At 42.6% G+C, this 17948-nt stretch overlaps 4 protein-coding genes across 4 annotated transcripts; 3 read left to right on the top strand and 1 right to left on the bottom strand.

Annotated features, from left to right (window-relative positions):
* Window positions 1-17: 17 nt before the first annotated feature.
* MONOS_9464p1 (uncharacterized protein) lies at window positions 18-7889 on the top strand (the record flags this gene model as incomplete). Its single annotated transcript, XM_067879965.1, has 1 exon — window positions 18-7889. The coding sequence occupies one exon, from the start codon at window positions 18-20 to the stop codon at window positions 7395-7397; it is 7380 nt and encodes a 2459-aa protein (XP_067729349.1). The 3' UTR covers window positions 7398-7889.
* A 141-nt stretch (window positions 7890-8030) lies between these two features.
* On the top strand, window positions 8031-12750 carry MONOS_9465 (uncharacterized protein). Its single transcript, XM_067879967.1, has one exon. It carries the CDS (start codon window positions 8065-8067, stop codon window positions 12634-12636), a length of 4572 nt encoding a protein of 1523 aa, XP_067729348.1. The 5' UTR covers window positions 8031-8064; the 3' UTR covers window positions 12637-12750.
* A 1346-nt stretch (window positions 12751-14096) lies between these two features.
* Window positions 14097-15694, top strand: MONOS_9466 (conventional actin; the record flags this gene model as incomplete). The annotated part of the gene is made up of 6 exons (XM_067879968.1): window positions 14097-14347; window positions 14418-14605; window positions 14688-14855; window positions 14939-15132; window positions 15195-15285; window positions 15372-15694. The coding sequence occupies 6 exons, from the start codon at window positions 14097-14099 to the stop codon at window positions 15692-15694; spliced, it is 1215 nt and encodes a 404-aa protein (XP_067729347.1).
* Window positions 15695-15870: 176 nt separating this feature from the next.
* MONOS_9467 (Centromere-associated protein NUF2) lies at window positions 15871-17945 on the bottom strand. Its single transcript, XM_067879969.1, has 10 exons — window positions 17776-17945; window positions 17605-17726; window positions 17383-17545; window positions 17263-17336; window positions 17046-17202; window positions 16893-16982; window positions 16719-16832; window positions 16562-16657; window positions 16383-16484; window positions 15871-16279 (listed from the first exon to the last, which is right to left on the bottom strand). The coding sequence occupies exons 1-10, from the start codon at window positions 17923-17925 to the stop codon at window positions 16031-16033; spliced, it is 1317 nt and encodes a 438-aa protein (XP_067729346.1). The 5' UTR covers window positions 17926-17945; the 3' UTR covers window positions 15871-16030.
* Between the last annotated feature and the right edge of the window lie 3 nt (window positions 17946-17948).

Here is a 17948-nt window from a genome sequence, read left to right as displayed (position 1 = left end):
GGAGGCCTGGCATTGGGATGACTGAAAGCGGGGCAGAGCGGAAGGAGAGGCTGCAGAGGAAGAAAGAGAGCCTGATGAGGAAGAAGGAGCTGCATGAAAGGAGAAGGCAGAACAGAGAGCTGAGAAGGAAGCAACGGGAAGTGCGGAGGAAGGAGATTGAGCAGAGGAGGAAAGAGAAAGAGAGTAAAAGAGCAGAAAAGCTGCTGATGGGCGCCATCACACCAGGCAATCTGGATGCAGACGATGAATCTTCTTCAAGTCTTTCATCATCTTTGTCTATTTCATCCTCTTCTTTGTCTTCTTCCTCCTCTTCTCTTTCGTCTTCCCTTACCAGCGATATCGATGAAGATGCGCCGTTCTCTGCATTTCGACTGCACCAAGCACACTCTGCCGCATCTTCTTCTTCTTCTTCCTCTTCTTCATTATCTTCCTCATCCTCTTTGTCTTCTGCCTCTTCCTCTTCCTCCTCCAACACATTCAACAGCCCAGCAGATGCAACCAATTCTCCAGCAGACGATGATTATTCATTAGAAACACTTTACACAGACATCTTCATCTTCGAAGTGATCCGAACGTCTCTTGTGAGCGAGGCGCATCGTGTGGCAGACGAAATTATGTGCGAAGTCGAAGGAAGAAGCTGCAGAACACGAAAAAGAGGGTCAAAACCAGGCAACGAGGGCATTTCTTACTCGTCGTTTGCGCCTTACTCTTCTCCCAGTCGTTCACGCTCTGCTTTGACAACACGATTATCAGCATCGTTAGCATCATCATCATCTTCTTCCTCTTCTTCTTCTTCCTTTTCATCATCATCATCCTCCTCCAAAACAGGTTCAGACAGCGATCTGCTCACCTCCAAAGAGTACAACTACCTCTGCGATGCCACAACCAACGATGCGTGCTCCCTCTGCCTCACCCCCGTCACACCTTCTTCCTCGTCCCCGATGTTCTACACGACCACCTCCAGCGTCGCCAACGACTTCGAAGTGCACCAGCTGCTGAATGTCGAGATCATCCCACTCAAACGCATCCGCATCGTCGGCGGAGTGCAGAGCATAGTGGCACACCCGTCGCTGCTGGTGGCAGTGAACGGGAAGTCTGTGATGGTCTTTGGCTTCACCTCGTGCTCGCCCACAGGTGCAGATCTCAGACACAACATTGAGAACACGGCAGAGCGAGTGGCTGATTCGAGGCTGGGGATAGCGGGGGAGACGGAGGAGGAGGCGCTGGCGAGGAAGAAAGAGGAAGAGGAGAAGGAGAAGGAAAGAATGGCGGAGATGAAGAGGAAGAACAAATTGAGTAAAGAGAAGAAAGAGAGGAAAGAAAGGAAAGCAAAGAAAGAAAAGGATAAACACACAAAAACTGACAAAAATAAAGGCAAAAACAAAGAAAAAGGAAAAGATCACTTAGACTCAGAAACAGATTCCTCTCTAACAAGCACATCTGACTTATCTTCTTCTTCTTCCTCCTCGTCTTCCTCTTCCTCTTCAATCACAACATCTTCCTCATCCACCAGCAGCACCAGTTCAATTGATTCCACACCAGACGCAGAAACAAACCCTGCTGATGATGCAAAAGCGGACAAAACTGCACAAACCACAAAAACTGGCCAACCAACCAGCACAATTCAACAAGGACAAGCATCTGATGCCACTCAACACAACAAAGACGATCCAATCGAGATTCTGCCATCGACCTTCACCTGCAGCTGCACCCTCCCCTTGTTCGATCTGCAAGGCAAGCTGGCTCCTCTCTTCCCGTTCCACGTGAGTTCCACCGACATCGTCAACGACACACGAATAGGAGGTGACGCAGTGCTGGCAGCAGCTGGAGAGACAGAAGGAGAAAGGCTGAAGCAGCTGGCGCTGTCTGAACAGGAGGCAATGCGCCTGCAACGGAGAGACTGGGTGAACTACTCACTTCCATCGTCTTCTCTTTCTGCTGCAGGCTCTTCTTCTTCTTCTTTAACTACATCCACCACCACATTCGTGTCAATGGCCAAACTGCCTGGCACTCCCTTGCCTCAACGTCCTCCTCCAATCACAGTGCAGCTGATGGGCTATGTTGTTGCCCCCTCTCCCGTCGTGTCTGTGTCCCTTGCAGGTGCTACAGTTCTCTCCGACCCCATTCAGAAGGAGTGGAAGACGAAGAACATGGTCGAGACAGACGGGGTGCCGCAGGCAGACACGGTGTTCAGCTCTCGCCCGCAGATGCAGTACTACCACTCGCGCCTGTCCCACCTCATTCCGCAGTATCTCTTCACCCCTCGCTTGCTCCGCATCCTCGCTGTCCATTCGCCATGTGGAGTGTCTATGTTTGACATGACTTTGCCTGCTGGTTTCCCTGTGTCAACGCCACTGCTCCCGCGGATGAAACACCTCTGCCTCTGGAACGGAGCATCACAAAGGATGTACATGAGCCTGAGGGGAAGGTTTATGAAGAAAGCAGACGAGGCAATCGCGAAAAGGAAGGTGAAGATTGAAGCTTCTAAGGACAGTCCAGAGAAGCTGGAGAAGATGAGAGTGGAGACAGGGCTCAAGTTCAGAAGGAAGGCGATCCAAGTGGAGAGCCCCAGTGAATCAGAATACAGCGACACAGATGGCCTTTCTATTGCATCACAAGCATTGTCCACTCAATCGTCTGCATCTGAACTGGCTGAAGAGACAGAGGCATCTGAAGCAGATGAAGCAGATGAATCAGTTTCTTCTTCTTATTCCTCTTCTTATTCTTCATCTGGCATCTCATCTTCCTCTGCTTCTTCCTCTTACTCCTCTTCCTCATCCTCTTCCTCATATTCCCGCTCCTTCTCTTCTCCTTCAGCTTCCTCTTCCTCCTGCAGTTTCTTCCGCCCTGCTCACATGAATCTGAACCCCGTCTCTCTCTTCGATCTCCTTCCTCTCTGCAACTGCACCCATTTTCCTGGTACCTCTGCCTCTTCTCTCTGCATCTCCCGCACATACCCACACTCCCTCTGCCGCAGCGCTGCCACAATCGGCGCATCTGTCCGGCAGGTCGCTTCGCTTGTGACGCCGTCGCTGGCCATCGAAGGGCAGATACTCGATCCAGAGACCATAGGCATTATATCAGGGAATGATGTGATTATCTACTCGGTTATACAGAACCCGCTTCACAGGAGGATCATTGAGAACGAGATGATGCTGGTGAAGTGCAAGGAGGCACGGAGGGGGATTAAGAGGTTTATTAGAGAGAAAGAAGAAGAAGGTGGGAAGAAGAAGAGAAGGAAGAAGAGGAATAACTATTCAGGAGCAGAAATGAACAAAGAAGACGATAAAAGTGAAAATAAGAATGAAGAAGAAGGAAAGAACAAAGATAAAGAAGATAAAGAAGAAGAAAAAGACGGTAATGATGATGATGATGATGATGATTTTGACTATGAAGATGACTATTCCTCCAGTGATGAATCCAGTGAGTATGCATATGACGAGGTCGGAGCAGGATACCAATACGACGAAGATGGAGAAGTTGTTCTGCCATACACTCTTGTGCCAGTTGTGGTTATTCCCTGCCACACCTCTCCTTTCTTCATCATCTCCAACTCGATGGGCACCAACGCCTTCACATCGAAGCTGCGCCTGACAATCACCCGCCAGCTGCTCCTCCTCTCAAAGATGATTGTGAAGGAGCAAGAACAGAGAGCAAAGAAGGAGGCGCTTGAGAAGGCTAACGAACAGCCAGCCTTAATCACAGGAGAAAACCTACTGTCTCGCTTGCCTCCTGGTGAAATCATCCGCCACGTGGTTAATTCTCTTGTTCATGCAGAGAACCAACCTCTTTCCCATGTGTCATACACACCCGCCCTGTCGATGCAGTCCATCCCGCAGATGTCCCCCTTCCTCGTCTTCGGCCAGGCAGGCAACGTTTCCTTAGCAATTCCTGCCTTCTCTTCGCTTCTGCCGATGCTGAATGTGTTTTCAGAGGCAACCTGGCTCATTCTGCAAGGGGCGACGTTTGCAGGGGCGTGGGGAACAAGGCAGAACGAGATATCAGCTGATGTGATTCCGAAGGAGAAGCGGCTGTGGAGAGAGTGGCTGCTGGCGCTGGCACAGGGAATAGTTGCAGACAAGCTGAGGAGAGATGAAGAGGCGAAGCTGTCGAAGGGAGAGGAGCCTGAGCTGCTGGTGCCTTCTCCTTCGCCTCCGACTTCAACTTCGACTTCTACTTCTACTTCTTCTTCTTCTTCTTCTTCTTGTTCTACTTCTACTTCGATTTCGACATCGCAGGAAGTGACATCAGAACCATATGCCATTTCTGAGACAGCGTCTCCGCCACACACAGCAACACCGAAGTCACAGATGGCATCAACAGCACTTGCTCCTTCATCACTTACAGCACTCACGCCACTTACAACAATGATGTCAATGAACTCACAGCCATCACAAATATCACAATTTTCACAAATATCACAAATGTCGCAAATATCACAAGCATCGCAGTTGTCTCCGCCACGCTCATCTCATCTGAATGTGCCCCACTTCCCTCAATACATCATGCCCCCGATTCTCCTTCGCCTCGGCCGCTACTTCGAAGACAGCACCGTCTTCGGGATATCTCCCCATCCTCTTTCGCCAGACCTCCTCCGCTTCCGCTTCCCACTCTATCGCCACATGCACAGCGCCGTCAAAGTGATTGCGCGGGTGGCGATTAAACGGAACCTGATGGTGGAGAAGATAGCAGAGCTGGTGTATGGGAAGGAGGAACGGACGAGGCACAGGCAGATCATCCTGCAGCAGTGGAAGGCGAACAAAGAGCTGGAGCACAAGCTGGAAAGAGAGAGGGTGCAGAACATGATGGCCGAGGAGAGAGAGAGAGAGTGGCAGCGGAAGGCCAATCGAGACAAAGAGCGTGCTGTCTTGTTGAATGAGCTGGCGAAGAAAGAGGTCACACACACACGCACAGCCAGTGCCCCTGCCATCCAAACAGCTTCTTCGCCTCGTCCGCACTCGCACCAGCCGCTGCAGCCAATTCAGAAGCATTCGGGTGGAAAACCTCTGTCTGCATCTGGATACTCCAGAACATCCACGCCACACAGCTTGGCTTCTGACTCTGCTACTTCTGTTACTGCGCCTTCTTCAGCCAGATCTGCACACTCAGCATCTTCTTCTTCTTCTTCCTCCTCATCCTCTTTTTCAATGGGCCAGACACAATCAACAACTCCGCCAACAACACAAACTACGTCCCACCGCTCTTCTTCTTCTTCCTCCTCTTCTTCTTCAAAGATGTTTCCTCCATCCTCCACAAATTTCAGCGCTGCCCAGCAGGATAAAGCCGAGTCCTCAGCCATAACAGAAGCGCGCCTCTCCGTCGCCTCTCCTTCATTTATCCCTCACCACCACCCGCACAACCCCATTCATCACAGCACTTTCTCTGAACACGAAAACAAACTCCGCTCTTCTGCCTTTGGAAGCTCACGAAGCCCTGCTCGACTACGCTCGCCAAACAGAACAGCACTTGTGGCATCTTCTGCTGAGATCGCCTCTTCGACTGCGCAATCAAATGGACAGCCTCAAATATCAGCTGCTTCGCTTTCTTCTTCTTCCCCCTCTTCTTCTCCTTCTTCAGCTGGTTCTTCTAACACACAAATGCATCCACAGATACATCTGCCTGCTATTCGTGATTCTGAGCATCATTCATCATCCCAGTCTTCTTCCACACCATCAAGAACATCCACACAAACAACTCCTTCTTCTGCTCCTCATCAGCATCTCCACCACCACAAGTCGCCTTCTGCCTCTTCGCTCGAGCAGCCCCACGGCCACCAAACAACACCTTCCTCTTTGACTCGAACTCAACTTCAGGCAAAATCCCTATCATCACATGGAGGAAAACTAGCACACCAATCTTCTTCTTCATCTTCCTCTTCTTCTTCTTCTGCTTCTGCTTCTGCTGCAGTGGCTGCATCCCATCTGCTATCTATTTCCCCCTTCACTGCTCCTTCAATGACGCTCTCTCCCTCCTCTGTGCAGCCCATGTCATCCTTCATGTTTCCTTCCTCTTCGTTTGCATCGTCCAGAGAGAAGGATGTTGACTGGGGCGAGTCACATCAGACCATCCTGCCATCACTCAGAGCATCAAATGCACTCGGAATGGGATCTTCAAGTGCTTCTGCTGCTTATCGCTCTTCCTCCTCCTCCTCTTCTTCTTCTGTTACTGGAGGTCAAAATATCCCCAACTCTGTTCTTAATTCTCCCGCTGCTGCTGCTGCTTCTTCCTCTGTTTCTTCTTCTATGCCTTCACCAAGTGCATCAACAACAACAACAACAACAACAACAACTTCTCCATCATCATCATCTTCTTCTTCTTCTTCACAAATGATGTCGATGCCATCCAGCTCGCCCTCTCCTTCGACTCTTCTTTCTTTGGCATCTCCTTCATTTGTGCCCTCAAAACTGAAGGCTCCTCCATCCACTGCCCTGCCGCCTCGCTCTCCTGCTGGGACGCATCCTCCTTCATCTTCCTCTTCTTCAATCCATCCATCCAACAAGCAGCTCACACCAATCAGCACACCCAACCGCCCAGCTCCTCTGCACATCTCATCAGATGGACAGGCACCAGAAGAGAAGCATCGACACCGTTCGCCTTTGAAGAGCCAGCAGAGTGGCATTCATTCACACTCACACTCACATTCTCATTCACAGCCTCATTCTCATTCTCATTCAAACTCTCATTCAAATTCTAATTCTAATTCTCAGTCACATTCACACACACATTCGCATTCACATTCACATCCCAACACATCATCAGAGCAACAGCACTGGGCAGCAGTTGCATCAACCATAACAACAACAACAACAGGAACTGGGGCAAATGCAATAACAGCCTCCTCCTTTGTTCCTCAGATGGCTCCTTCAGCCAGTTCGATGCAGTCGCAGACACCTCTCCACAACGCTTCTTCTTCTACTACTACTACTCCTCCTTCTTCTTCTGCTGCTGCTTCATCTTCTCGTGGCTCTTTTGCTTCTCCTCTGCTTGTGGGGCCTCCACCTTCCTCACGTACGCTCACCCCTATGACTACTGCTACTCAACCACACACCCCTCAAAGCTCCCTTTCCACACCTGCATCAAATAGTCTTTCTTCTCCTTCTCCTTTTCCTTCATCATCATCTTCTTCCTCCTCCTCTTCCTCCATTTCTCCTTCTTCAATTCCATCATCAGCAGCTGTGATGTTTTCTGAGCCCCGGCCGCACACCCACCACCACCACCACACCCGCAGCCACTCTCACCACAGCAAGTCCCACCACACCACAAAAGAGCAGTCAGCATCGCCTGCCTCTTCTCCTCCAAAACAGGCAAGAACACGGCAGGAAACTCACCAGCACCATAATTCCTCATCTGGACATCATTCGCATTCCCATTCTCACTCACATGCTGACAAACATTAACTCTTTTGTCTTTTTCTTTCTTTTTCTTTCTTTCTTTTTTTTTCGTTTTAATTGCATTATATAAGCAGTAGAATTGCATTGAATTTTGTTTTATGAATTATTGCGAACAAGTGGAATTTCTTCGCACTTATCTATTTCTTCATTATGGGTAGATATTTATATTCATCGCTTTAAATATATTTATAGACGAATTATTACACACACACTTGGGTGATGTGTAAAATTTGTTTTCTTATCTTATCTTTCAATTTTTTTATTTCTAAATGAATTATTTAACGATTATCTCAAAATATTTCAAATTGTCAAAACACTTTTGTTCTATCATGTTTATTTCTTATTTTTTCTCAGAACGCCAGTTTTGCTTTTGTTTAACTATAACAGCTTTTCTTTTTAAGCTTTGTTTATTTCACGATCTAAGCATTTATCATGCTTCTCGCGTTGAACTTGTTTTTTTTATGTAAAGATGAATAATCTATAACGCCAAAATGAGGAGTTGACTTCTTTCTTTTCTTCTGTTCCATAGATATAAATGCTTAACATCAAAAAACTACAAAACGGTGATCATAATCATAAAAGATGCGGAAAAAAATGAACAAATATCATCATTAACACTCGAAAGATCAATGTTAACTATAATAATTTTTAAAAAATTTTTTATTTGAAAGCAATGCCAAAACCTGGCGTCTTAGGCTCCGGTGGTTCTTCTCCGCCTCTCATACTTTCCGAACCTTCACTAATTAAATTAATATATTATTTTAGAACCAAATTACCACTTTTTGCGTGTCCTTCGATTGTTAATGACCCCCCAACAATACCACGTGGAATTCCAGAGGAAGAATTCACTACGGTAGCTGAACCATGTTCAGTCACTTATTCTTCACCCCCATTGCCTTGTCCAATTACTGACAAAATGAAAGATTCTATGATAAATTTTATTTTTCATCTAAAAAGGGAAATTCTCATTCAATTAGAAAAGGAGCGCATAACAAGAGATTTCCCTTCTGAAAAACATATGCCTCAGCAACAGGATAATGAATTTGTTGATCCTCGCCTTCCTCATGCATTGGCTCATGAACTTTTCCCGTTAATGCAAACGTCTGCATTCACTGGACTTAGTGAAGCTGTATCAATTTTCTTTTATGGGAGCGAAGGAGATGGATGGGCAACGTCATCAAAGGAGAAGTCTATTGAAGAAATACGTGCTGAAGAAGCAAAAAATTTAGAAAAGGAAAAGGAAAAAGAAAGAAGAAGAAAGGCTTTTATTTGCAGGAAACAAAATGAAATTGCAAAGAATGAACCAAAAGCAAACGACAAGAAAATTGAAGGAAATAAAGAGCTTGCGGAAGAAATTGTTAATGAACAACAACCATCTTCAAGCTCGGTTACATCTCAACAACCTTCAATATCTGCGACTCCATCTTCATCTCAGCCTTCATGTGATTCATCTTGTGCTTTTAATTCGACTGTTACTCCTTCTGTCAGTCCTCTTTCAGTTCCGCTTAGTGAAGAGGATGAAAAGCGGAAAACGGAGTACAAGTTGCAATTGGCTGCTTTCAAAGAGAGAAACAAGATCATTAACAGGATAATGGCTTCTTTGAAATCAAAAGAGAAAGAAAGAGAAATGAACAGCTTTATTGCAGAGTGGCTGTGTGCAGAAGGGATGGCTGAATGCATACGGATTATCGAAGACAAAGAGCATTTTCCAGAAAAGCAATTGTCTCATAAAAATGTGTTAGAAAGACGAACAAAGCCAAACAGTCTTTTCATCTATGACTTATTCGAAGATGCCAAAAATATGCCAATGTTTTTCTGCCCTGCATCATCTTCATCAGCTTCTTCAGATTCTGCTTCAGGGCATTCTTCTGAAGAGCAGAGCCAGTCGAGCCTTCATTCCTTCCATCCTTCGCTCTCTCCGTTTATCATTTTTGTGCTGCTCTGCCCTTCTCGCTATTTCCTTGTTGTTTTGCATCGGATTCTTTCTCTGCTGTTGACATCATTTTTGTCTGTGCTGAACGAAGATGCACAAAAGAGCACATCCCAAACGTTATCAGAAGGCACCTCAGTGTCTTCAGCCAAGCCTGCTTCAAGCACGGGTGTGCTGGATTGGACGGTTCCCACAAAGTCGAAGGGAAAACAGCATCGCCAGCGCTTACAGCAGCAGCAACAACAGCCGACTCCGCAGATAGCTCAGCCTTCGGAGTGTCAAGCGTGTTTGTGCGAAAAGAAAGCTGAAGGCGAATGCGAAGGAAAAGAATGCTCAAGAGAAGCAAGTGGTTGTACCAATGATCCGCAGCAGCCATTAGATGATAAAGATTCATCTGATAAATCTTCTCCCAATCAGACACCAGTCGCCATTTCACTTTCTCCAGCATCAGCCGGAGATTGCGCAGAGACACCAGCTGTCCAAAGCGAAGCATCGACAAATGAATGTGGCTCTATAACACCATCAGCAGCAGTATCCACTCCTTCAGCATCGACTGAACCTCAGTCATCGCCAGCTGCGTCTTCTCCATCTGTCAATCTGCAACCAAATGCAGTTGCTTCCATTGAACAGAAGCGAATCGAGCGGAATGCAGAGAAAGGGCGCCTGCGAGAAAGGAGGTTGAAAGAAAGAGAAGAAAGGAACTTGCAAAAGGAGCAGAAGGGAGCACGAGACACGAGTTCAACATTCCATCTCCTGCTCTTCTGGATCGATGCTGCCAGGCGCTGGCTGAAGGAGGCTCAGTGGGCAACTGCAGAAGATATGAGCAATTTGTTGGCAAATCAACAGAAAGTAGGATCTTCTCAGAAATGCGAATGTAACTGCAAAGCAGATGAAAGCCAAGTGAATGAGCAGCCAAAAGAAGTGAGAGAAAGAGATTATGTGCTTCTTCAGTCTGTTCCGCTGATTTTGTCCTTCTTAATTGATCTCAGAGCAGCTGCAAATCATCGCCTTCTGACGCTTCCTCCTTCTCCTCCTTCGCTCCCTTTGCTTCCACATTTGCCACCCCCGAAAAATCCTTTCCCTTCGAATACGTTCCGTCCAGCATCTGGCCAATTAACTCCTGCTGTAATTACACCTCAGCTGCCTCCATCCCCTCAATCCGCTTCATCAGAAGCACCTGTGGAAACAGTAAAGGCAACTTGTGATTCTGCACAGCTCCCTTCTCCGACATCTCCTTCTGCCACTCCAAATTCTTTGGTTTCTGCTGAATCAACACCAGATGCTCAGAGCCCTTGCCCTGATGCTTCGCCTGTTTCCACTCCATCTCCGATGCAGTCGCCATCAAGTGAAGCATCATCTTCCTTGCAATTGAGCCCACAGAGCAGCCAGCCGATCTTTGCAAAGGCTCCATACATGAAACGATCTTGTTTCAGGTATTCTCCCAATGCTTCCAATAAAGTTCAGAAAAGTCCATCTCAAAATATTGCAACAGAACAGGAAAATGGGTCTGTTACCAGCAATTCTGAAGATGCGAACAAAATGAAAGAGAAAGACAAAGAAAAAGAGCCTGTGCGAGGGCAAAGTCTGAACGGATGGGCATCTGTGGCGTCTTTGCTTGACATTACAGAAAAGAGAGAAGAGATTCAGAGGGAAGTTCAAAAGAAAAAAGAGGAAAAAAGAATGATGGAAGAGAAAACGGAAGAAAAACAAGCAGATGAAAATAAATCTGATGAAACTAAATCTGAAGTGACAGACAAAATTTGCAGCTGTGAAAGCGAAAAGAGAGAGAACGAGCAAACACACAAAGACACACCACAGCTCATCTCAGTCACCGCTTTGCCTCTTCTTTCTTCCCCTTTCTTCTCGATGCTTTGTGCAACTCCAGCTCAACAGCTTCAGTCTTCGTTGGATGTGCTTTCGTCAAACAACTCCAACCTGAAAGAAAGCTCATCATCATCATCATCTTCTTCTTCTTCTTCAATAAATTCGAGTTCTGAATCTAATTCTTGCAACCTTTACGCACTCATCCCACGAATTATCTTCCACTTCTTTGTCTTCCTTCGAAGCATTAAGGCAATCTCTTTCCTTTCTTCTCTTCAACCTGTTTCTGATATCTCTCAATCATCGTCTTCCTCGCCCTCCTCTCTACCCTCATCTGCTGCAATCAAATCTCCTAGCCTGCATCAACTGGATCACATGAACTGGATCGACGAAGGACAAAGCGTTCTAACTGTGATGGCAAAGTCCCTTGAAGGCACTTGCCAAAGACCTTCTTCCACAAATAAGGTTCACGATGTACTTATTTCTATGCTGAAAAGATCTTTGAAAGAAGCTGAAGGGGACATAGATTTATATTCAGCTTCATCTCAATTTGAGGCCAAAAAGCAAGCTTTTCTAGAAGAACAAGAAAGAAAGAGAAATGAGGCTAATCATTCGAAAGAAGGAGAATCTGAGACAGACAGCAGCATCTCTATCGTATTTGGAGAAAGTTCTCAGGAGAGTGGATTTGAGGATAGGGAAAAGGAAAAGGAAAAGTCATTGAGCCAGCCATCAGCACCTCAAAAGCATTCACATGCAGATGTGGCCATTGAGCCATTTGACAGATTCTTCGGATGGCTTGAGCATCACTTTGCATCCTCTATAACACCGCCTTCCTCTTCTTCTCTGGTTCCTCCTGAGCACTTGAATCACTCTCCTTTCCTCACTCTTCTTGCTGGCTTTGAGCCAGACGCACCACAATATATTTTGATGAGGAATTTTCTTTCGCACAATCCGCTTATCCTTTCTATCACCGCACCTTCAACTTCATTCGCTCCTCCTTCTGTTGACCAATCACAGGCATCTACTCCTTATGGTCAGTTTCTCTTTTCTATCAACCTCCATCTTTTCCCATTCGAAGAAATTGTATCTGCCTCTGTTGATTCATTCCTGCAAAGCGAATCACTCTCGGCTTCTTCTTCTTCTTCTTCTGTACCATCATCATCTTCTGCATCTTCAACATCAACTCCTTCGGATTCATCTTCTCTTCCACCGACAATTCCTCTTCCACTGCTCGCTTCATTCCGCTCACTTCTCCTCACACGCTTCAACGAGTTCTTCAGAGCTTGCCAGACAAACTATCTCCTCTCACACTTCCCAACAGCTGCTGATGCGCCTGCTCCTCTTCCTCCACTCCCAACAGAAGTGTTGCTGAGGGTTCTTAATTCATCAGCTGATGTTGTTCGCACAACTGTTCAGTGGAAAAGATCAATTTTACTAAAGTTCGAATCAAAGGGTAAGAAAATGATAATCGAGCAACTTCAAAGCAAATTATAGCCTCAACTAACAGCGCAGTAGCAACTTTGTACAATGTTTTCTATCTCTTTATTTTTTACAAACCCCACTTCACAAAATAATAACAAAAGCTTGTTTCAATATTATAAAAGATAATTTATTTTTCTATTTTTGCTTAAGTGTACAACGACACATATAAAGAGAACCTCTCCCGCCTTTTCTGCGATTCTTTGGATGAATTGAGCTGGACTGATCTGTTTGCTTTTCATCTTTTTTAGTATCATCTTTTTCAACGCCATCTATTGTTATCTCTGATTCAAAGATTTTTTCGTGAATTTTTTCATCAATTTCGTTTTCATTGATGACTTCTTGATCTAAAAACTGAATCTGACCAAACAAATAACAAATAAAACAACTACCTATGAAAAGATTCACACCTCTTCAACATTAAAATACTTTCCCAATTTTTTCCAGAATTTATTGTCAACTTTAAATCTCTTCACATTGCAAAAATACACAGTTGTTTGCAAATCACAATATTGTAATAATGTTTTCAGAAGTGCATCGTGTAACGTTCTTTCGTAAACGCAATCTGTTGCAGCAATAATATCAATATGAGAAGAAGTCGCGAGCGCATCGCTTGAGGATGAGGATAAAGACAAAGAGGAGACAGCATAATTTTTCAGAACATCCTCCTTCGGTAAGGGATTGCGCCAATCAAGAGGAATTGCGTTCGCAACTCCAATGCGCTGTTCTTTCTTTAAAGAATCCAATTTGTTTAAAGTCAAAGTTCTTTTTAATACTTCAATAGTTTTGAGAAGATCCGAAACAATAACATTAGCTCCAAGCATTGCACAAAATGCGCCCAGAAATCCAGTCCCTGAACCTAATTCTAGCAACTTCTTTCCCTCTTAAAAACCATTTTCTTTTTTCACTAAAAAAGCAAAATATTGAGCTAATGCAACTGCAGATGGCCAAAGCTGGAAAGAAAGACCCTTTCGTGGTATATGCGCAAAATTAACAATAGTGCCATCAATTTCAGCATGAGATTCAAGAAGAACATCAACTGAATCTGATTTTTCGTTAATTATATCTTCTTCCGAAATGCCTTGTATTGATCTGAGTGATTCTTCATCTAATAAATGTAATGATGTAAGTTCTTGAAGATGTCCTGAAGCGTTTTCCACTTCAAACGACATCTACTAAGATATTATAAAATGATTAGAATAAAATTTTTTGTTGTGGGTAAATTTTTTTTATGAGCTAAATTCAAAAAAGAAAATTGAGAATAATGACAAGTATTTTTATCTTTTCGTCGAAGTTGTAAATAGTGACCATAATATTTTGAAAAAGCAGTTCGATTCATTGATTCTTTATTTTTTCTCTAAAATAAAGAAGTTTGCCATCACTTTTTTGCTATTTAGCAATAAAAAGATATTTGAACAAAATGTAATAATCATAATAATGTCTTATGTGGTTTTCTTTATGGTATTTAGAAAATAATGTCACTTCCTCCTGTAATTGACCTTGGTGAAAATTCACCCATTGTTATTGATAATGGATCTGGATGGATAAAAGCAGGATTTTCGTGTGATGACAAGCCTCGCTCTATTTTGCCTACAATGGTTGGTAGGCCAAAAAATCGAGTTACAACCGAAGAAGAAGCTCAAGTTCGTAAAAGAGCTGATAAAGCAGAAAAAGAGTGCTACATCGGAGAAGAGGCGCAATTAAAAAGAGGTGCACTTGTATTAAAGTGTGTTTTTTGATTTTAAAATTCTTTACAATTTTTTTTTTGAAATTTTCAAATTACTCTTTATATAAAGCTATCCAATCGAAAAAGGAGTTGTTACAAATTGGGACGATATGGTTAGGATTTGGCATTACATATTTACTACGCTGCTTCACACACAACCAGAAAATCATCCTGTGCTTCTTAGCGAAGCAGCCAGAAATCCACCAAGAGAAAGAGAGAGAATGACAGAAATTATGTTCGAAACATTTCGCGTTCCGAGTTTGAAAATATTTCGTTTAAATAATTTTCACTTGCTTTTTGTTAATCTCTTCATTTGATAATTTTTTTTGAAAATTTTCAGATCTGTACAGCCAGACAAAGGAAGTTCTTGCTTTATACACTTCAGGGAAAACCACTGGTGTTGTTGTTGATTGCGGAGAAGCATCGACAACAGCCGTTCCTGTTTATGAAGGCTATAAAATCGCTTCGTCTATTCTTACTCTTGACATTGCAGGCAGAACACTTACTGGTTAAATATTTCTTTTCTTTCTTTCTTCTTTTTTTAATGGTGTTTGCTAACATTTCATTTTGAAATTTCTTTTTATTTTTCAGATTTCTTATCTCGTCTTCTGGCAGAAAAGGATGTTGCTACGTCAACTCCACCACACCCGGGTTCGTTGGAGTCTCCTCCATTTTCGTCTCTTACAGAACGCGAATGCATCAGAATGGGTAAAGAAAAGCATTGTTTTGTTGCGCTCGATTTTGAGCAAGAAATTACATCTCTCTCAGCAGCAAAGAGCATCGAAGTATTTCATTTGTTATCTTATTCACTTATTTGAATAATAATTTTTGAATGTTTTTCTCACAGACATCATTTTCACTGCCTGATGGGCATCAACTTCACATCGGAACAGAAAGATTCAGATGCCCCGAAGGCTTATTCCAGCCATCGCTTCTTGGTGTGCTTCTGAAACAAAATGATAATTTCTATTAGTTTTCTTACCTCTTTTTTTTACTTCTTTCTATTTCATCTTGTTATTTGCAGGTGTGGACATTAATGGTATTCATGAAATGGCTTACAATTCGATTATGCGATGTGACAGTGACATTCGGCGCGAATTGTATGGCAATGTCGTTCTCTCTGGTGGCTCTACCATGTTTAGTGGGATGGCAGACAGAATGGGTAAGGAGCTTATGGCTCTTGCACCAACTGCAATGAAAATAAAGATCACTGCCCCTCCTGAAAGAAAGTATGCTGTGTGGGTTGGCGCTTCGATTTTCGCAGCGCTTCCGCTTGAAGGCGTCTGGATCACTAAAGATGAATATGAAGACGTTGGACCATCAATCATCCACAAGAAATGCTTTTGAGAGAACAAAAATCACTCATCAACTTATCTTTTTCTTATGTGAAGTCATCTCATTTCTTTTTTTCCTTTTATCCTCTGAGTTTCCATTGTTTCAATATGCAATCTTTTTTCATCTCACATTCACTGCATTAACGCTTTAATAATTCAGTTCACATCTTGCTTTTCCTCTTTTTAGTGTGTGTATGTGATTGGAGCATGTTTCAAGCAATTAAACAGAAAGAAGCGAAGTGAAATGGAGAAGTGAATTTAATGATTTGAAGGAGACAAAACGAAGTGAAAAACGTAAAGTTTTGCAATTTTAATATGAAATGAGAAAGATGTCGTGTTTCGTTCTGCTTCAAGACTCTGCACTTATCTCAGTCTGTATTTTCTTCATGTATTCTTTCACACTTCCCAGTAACCTTTGTTTTTTCTCATCGCATTCCGTATTTAACTGAATCAATTGCTCCTTTTTCTTTGCAACAGTCTTTTTCAGATTTGCAATTTGCATTTGCATTTCTGCATTTAATGCAATGCCTTCTCGAATCGCTTGCGTCGCCTGGTCACATTTGATAATCTCTGTTCTGATTTCTTCCATTCGATGGTTCTGGGAAGAAAAAATGAAATGTTATTGAGAAATAAATGATTGTAATGTTCATGAATATTGAAGAAATTTTACATTGCATCAAAAATGTATAATAAAAGCAAACATGTTCTTCTTTGGAATTTCTGTACTGATCGTTTAATTGTATCATTTTCTGTTTTAAAAAGAAGATATCAGGCTCCATTTCCTGCAGCTCGCGAAGAGAACTCTAAAATTTTCATGAAAATGATAAAACATTAGGTAAATATTTGTGATCATTTATATTTATCAAGAGTAATGCCAAACTCTTAACTTATCTTGTATCGAAAATAGAGCTGTTCTGTATTTTGTCAATGTTTGATGTTGGGTTAGTGCATCTTTTATTCTCAATTCGTCCAATTCCTGTTGCAATGTTAACAAATACATCATCAGCATTGAATATTTGAATAGAAAAAATTCAAACTTTTTTCATTTGTGTAAGATGCTTTATTTGTGTTTGTATTAGAAGCGACTCGGAATCCGCTGCTATTTTTTTCCTTCTGTGCTCCTCGAGGTCTTTTTTGTATTGTTCGATTCTCTATAAATTTTCAAGCAAAAAATGATTTGTTGCGAAGATTGATAAATCACAATTACAAACCATTGGGTATTGTTCCGGAGATTCGACAATTCGGCTTTGAAGCAATTGTTTTTCTTCTTCCTTTGTTTTGAGATCACTATTCAACTTTGTCTGTTAAGAAATCAATATTTAAAAAATATCTCATTTATCACTTTCTTTCATAATTTCCAATACCAATTCAGTTTGAACGTGAACATATTGTGCTTTCACTTCTGATCGCAAAGTTTGCATTCGATGCATGTCTTGGTTTTTTTGCTGAAATTCCGCTTGCAATGAAATTAATTTTTGATTCAGTTCGTCCTGATTTGGAAGTTCATTTGCTTGTTGAATGCTTTTAATTATTATTAAAAATACAAAATGTTCATAAAGAATGACAAGAATGAAGACAAACCGAATTGCTTCTATTTCAGAAACAAGATTGGCTTTTGTTTGCTCCAGCGTGGCATGCTCATCAAATTCTGCATCCTAAACTTCAAATAAAAATAGAAAGTTTCAAAATTGTGGTGCAAACATAATCCTGTTTCTCTTTTTCCAATATTTCTAATTGTTCATTTCTGAAAATGCTATATTCCACAAGTCTGGATGTGATAACAGACATTGTCTTCGAATCAGGAACAATAAAAATATCCTTCAAAGAGAATCCTTCAAATCCTATGGTTTTCATCATATTTAAACTGCATGTACAAAATGCAACATAATTTGATAAGAAATTGTACTTTCAAAAAATTTATACATTTTTATGAAAAGCTTCAGTTTTTCTTTTCCAGAAACAAGATATGACTTTTCTCCTTGGGCTTCTTCAAATTCCGCAGAGCCATCAATCATATTTTCATCACTAGAAAATTCTTTCAGAAACTATTTGGTTCATTACTTTTGTAAAATTTTTATGTGAGAAAAAAAATACCCCTGTATATATTTTCATCATATCTTGAAGATTAGGCTTTGAAAATGCTTCATCCGATACAGAAATGTTAAACTCGCGCAATCTTGCCAATAAATATTGAGGATTAGGTATTTTGTTTCCTTTTCCTGAAGATTTTGTTGGTTGTGACATTTGTTTAAAAAATTAAAAAAATA

This window comes from Monocercomonoides exilis (genome assembly GCF_001643675.1).
Source record: "Monocercomonoides exilis strain PA203 chromosome Unknown scaffold17-1647472, whole genome shotgun sequence".
Classification (NCBI taxonomy): domain Eukaryota; phylum Preaxostyla; order Oxymonadida; family Polymastigidae; genus Monocercomonoides; species Monocercomonoides exilis.
This window is presented reverse-complemented; position numbering and strand designations above follow the sequence as displayed.

What these genes read in the sequence shown, in the direction of transcription:
- MONOS_9465 (XM_067879967.1), top strand. Translation starts at nt 8,065, where the DNA reads ATGCCAAAACCTGGCGTCTTAGGCTCCGGTGGTTCTTCTCCGCCTCTC.
- MONOS_9467 (XM_067879969.1), bottom strand. Translation starts at nt 17,925, where the DNA reads ATGTCACAACCAACAAAATCTTCAGGAAAAGGAAACAAAATACCTAAT. An exon ending in CTCCGGAACAATACCCAATG is followed by an intron (nt 16,833 to 16,892) that starts GTTTGTAATTGT and finishes GAAAATTTATAG; the next exon opens with AGAATCGAACAATACAAAAA. An exon ending in GAAATTCCAAAGAAGAACAT is followed by an intron (nt 16,280 to 16,382) that starts GTTTGCTTTTAT and finishes TTTTCTTCCCAG; the next exon opens with AACCATCGAATGGAAGAAAT.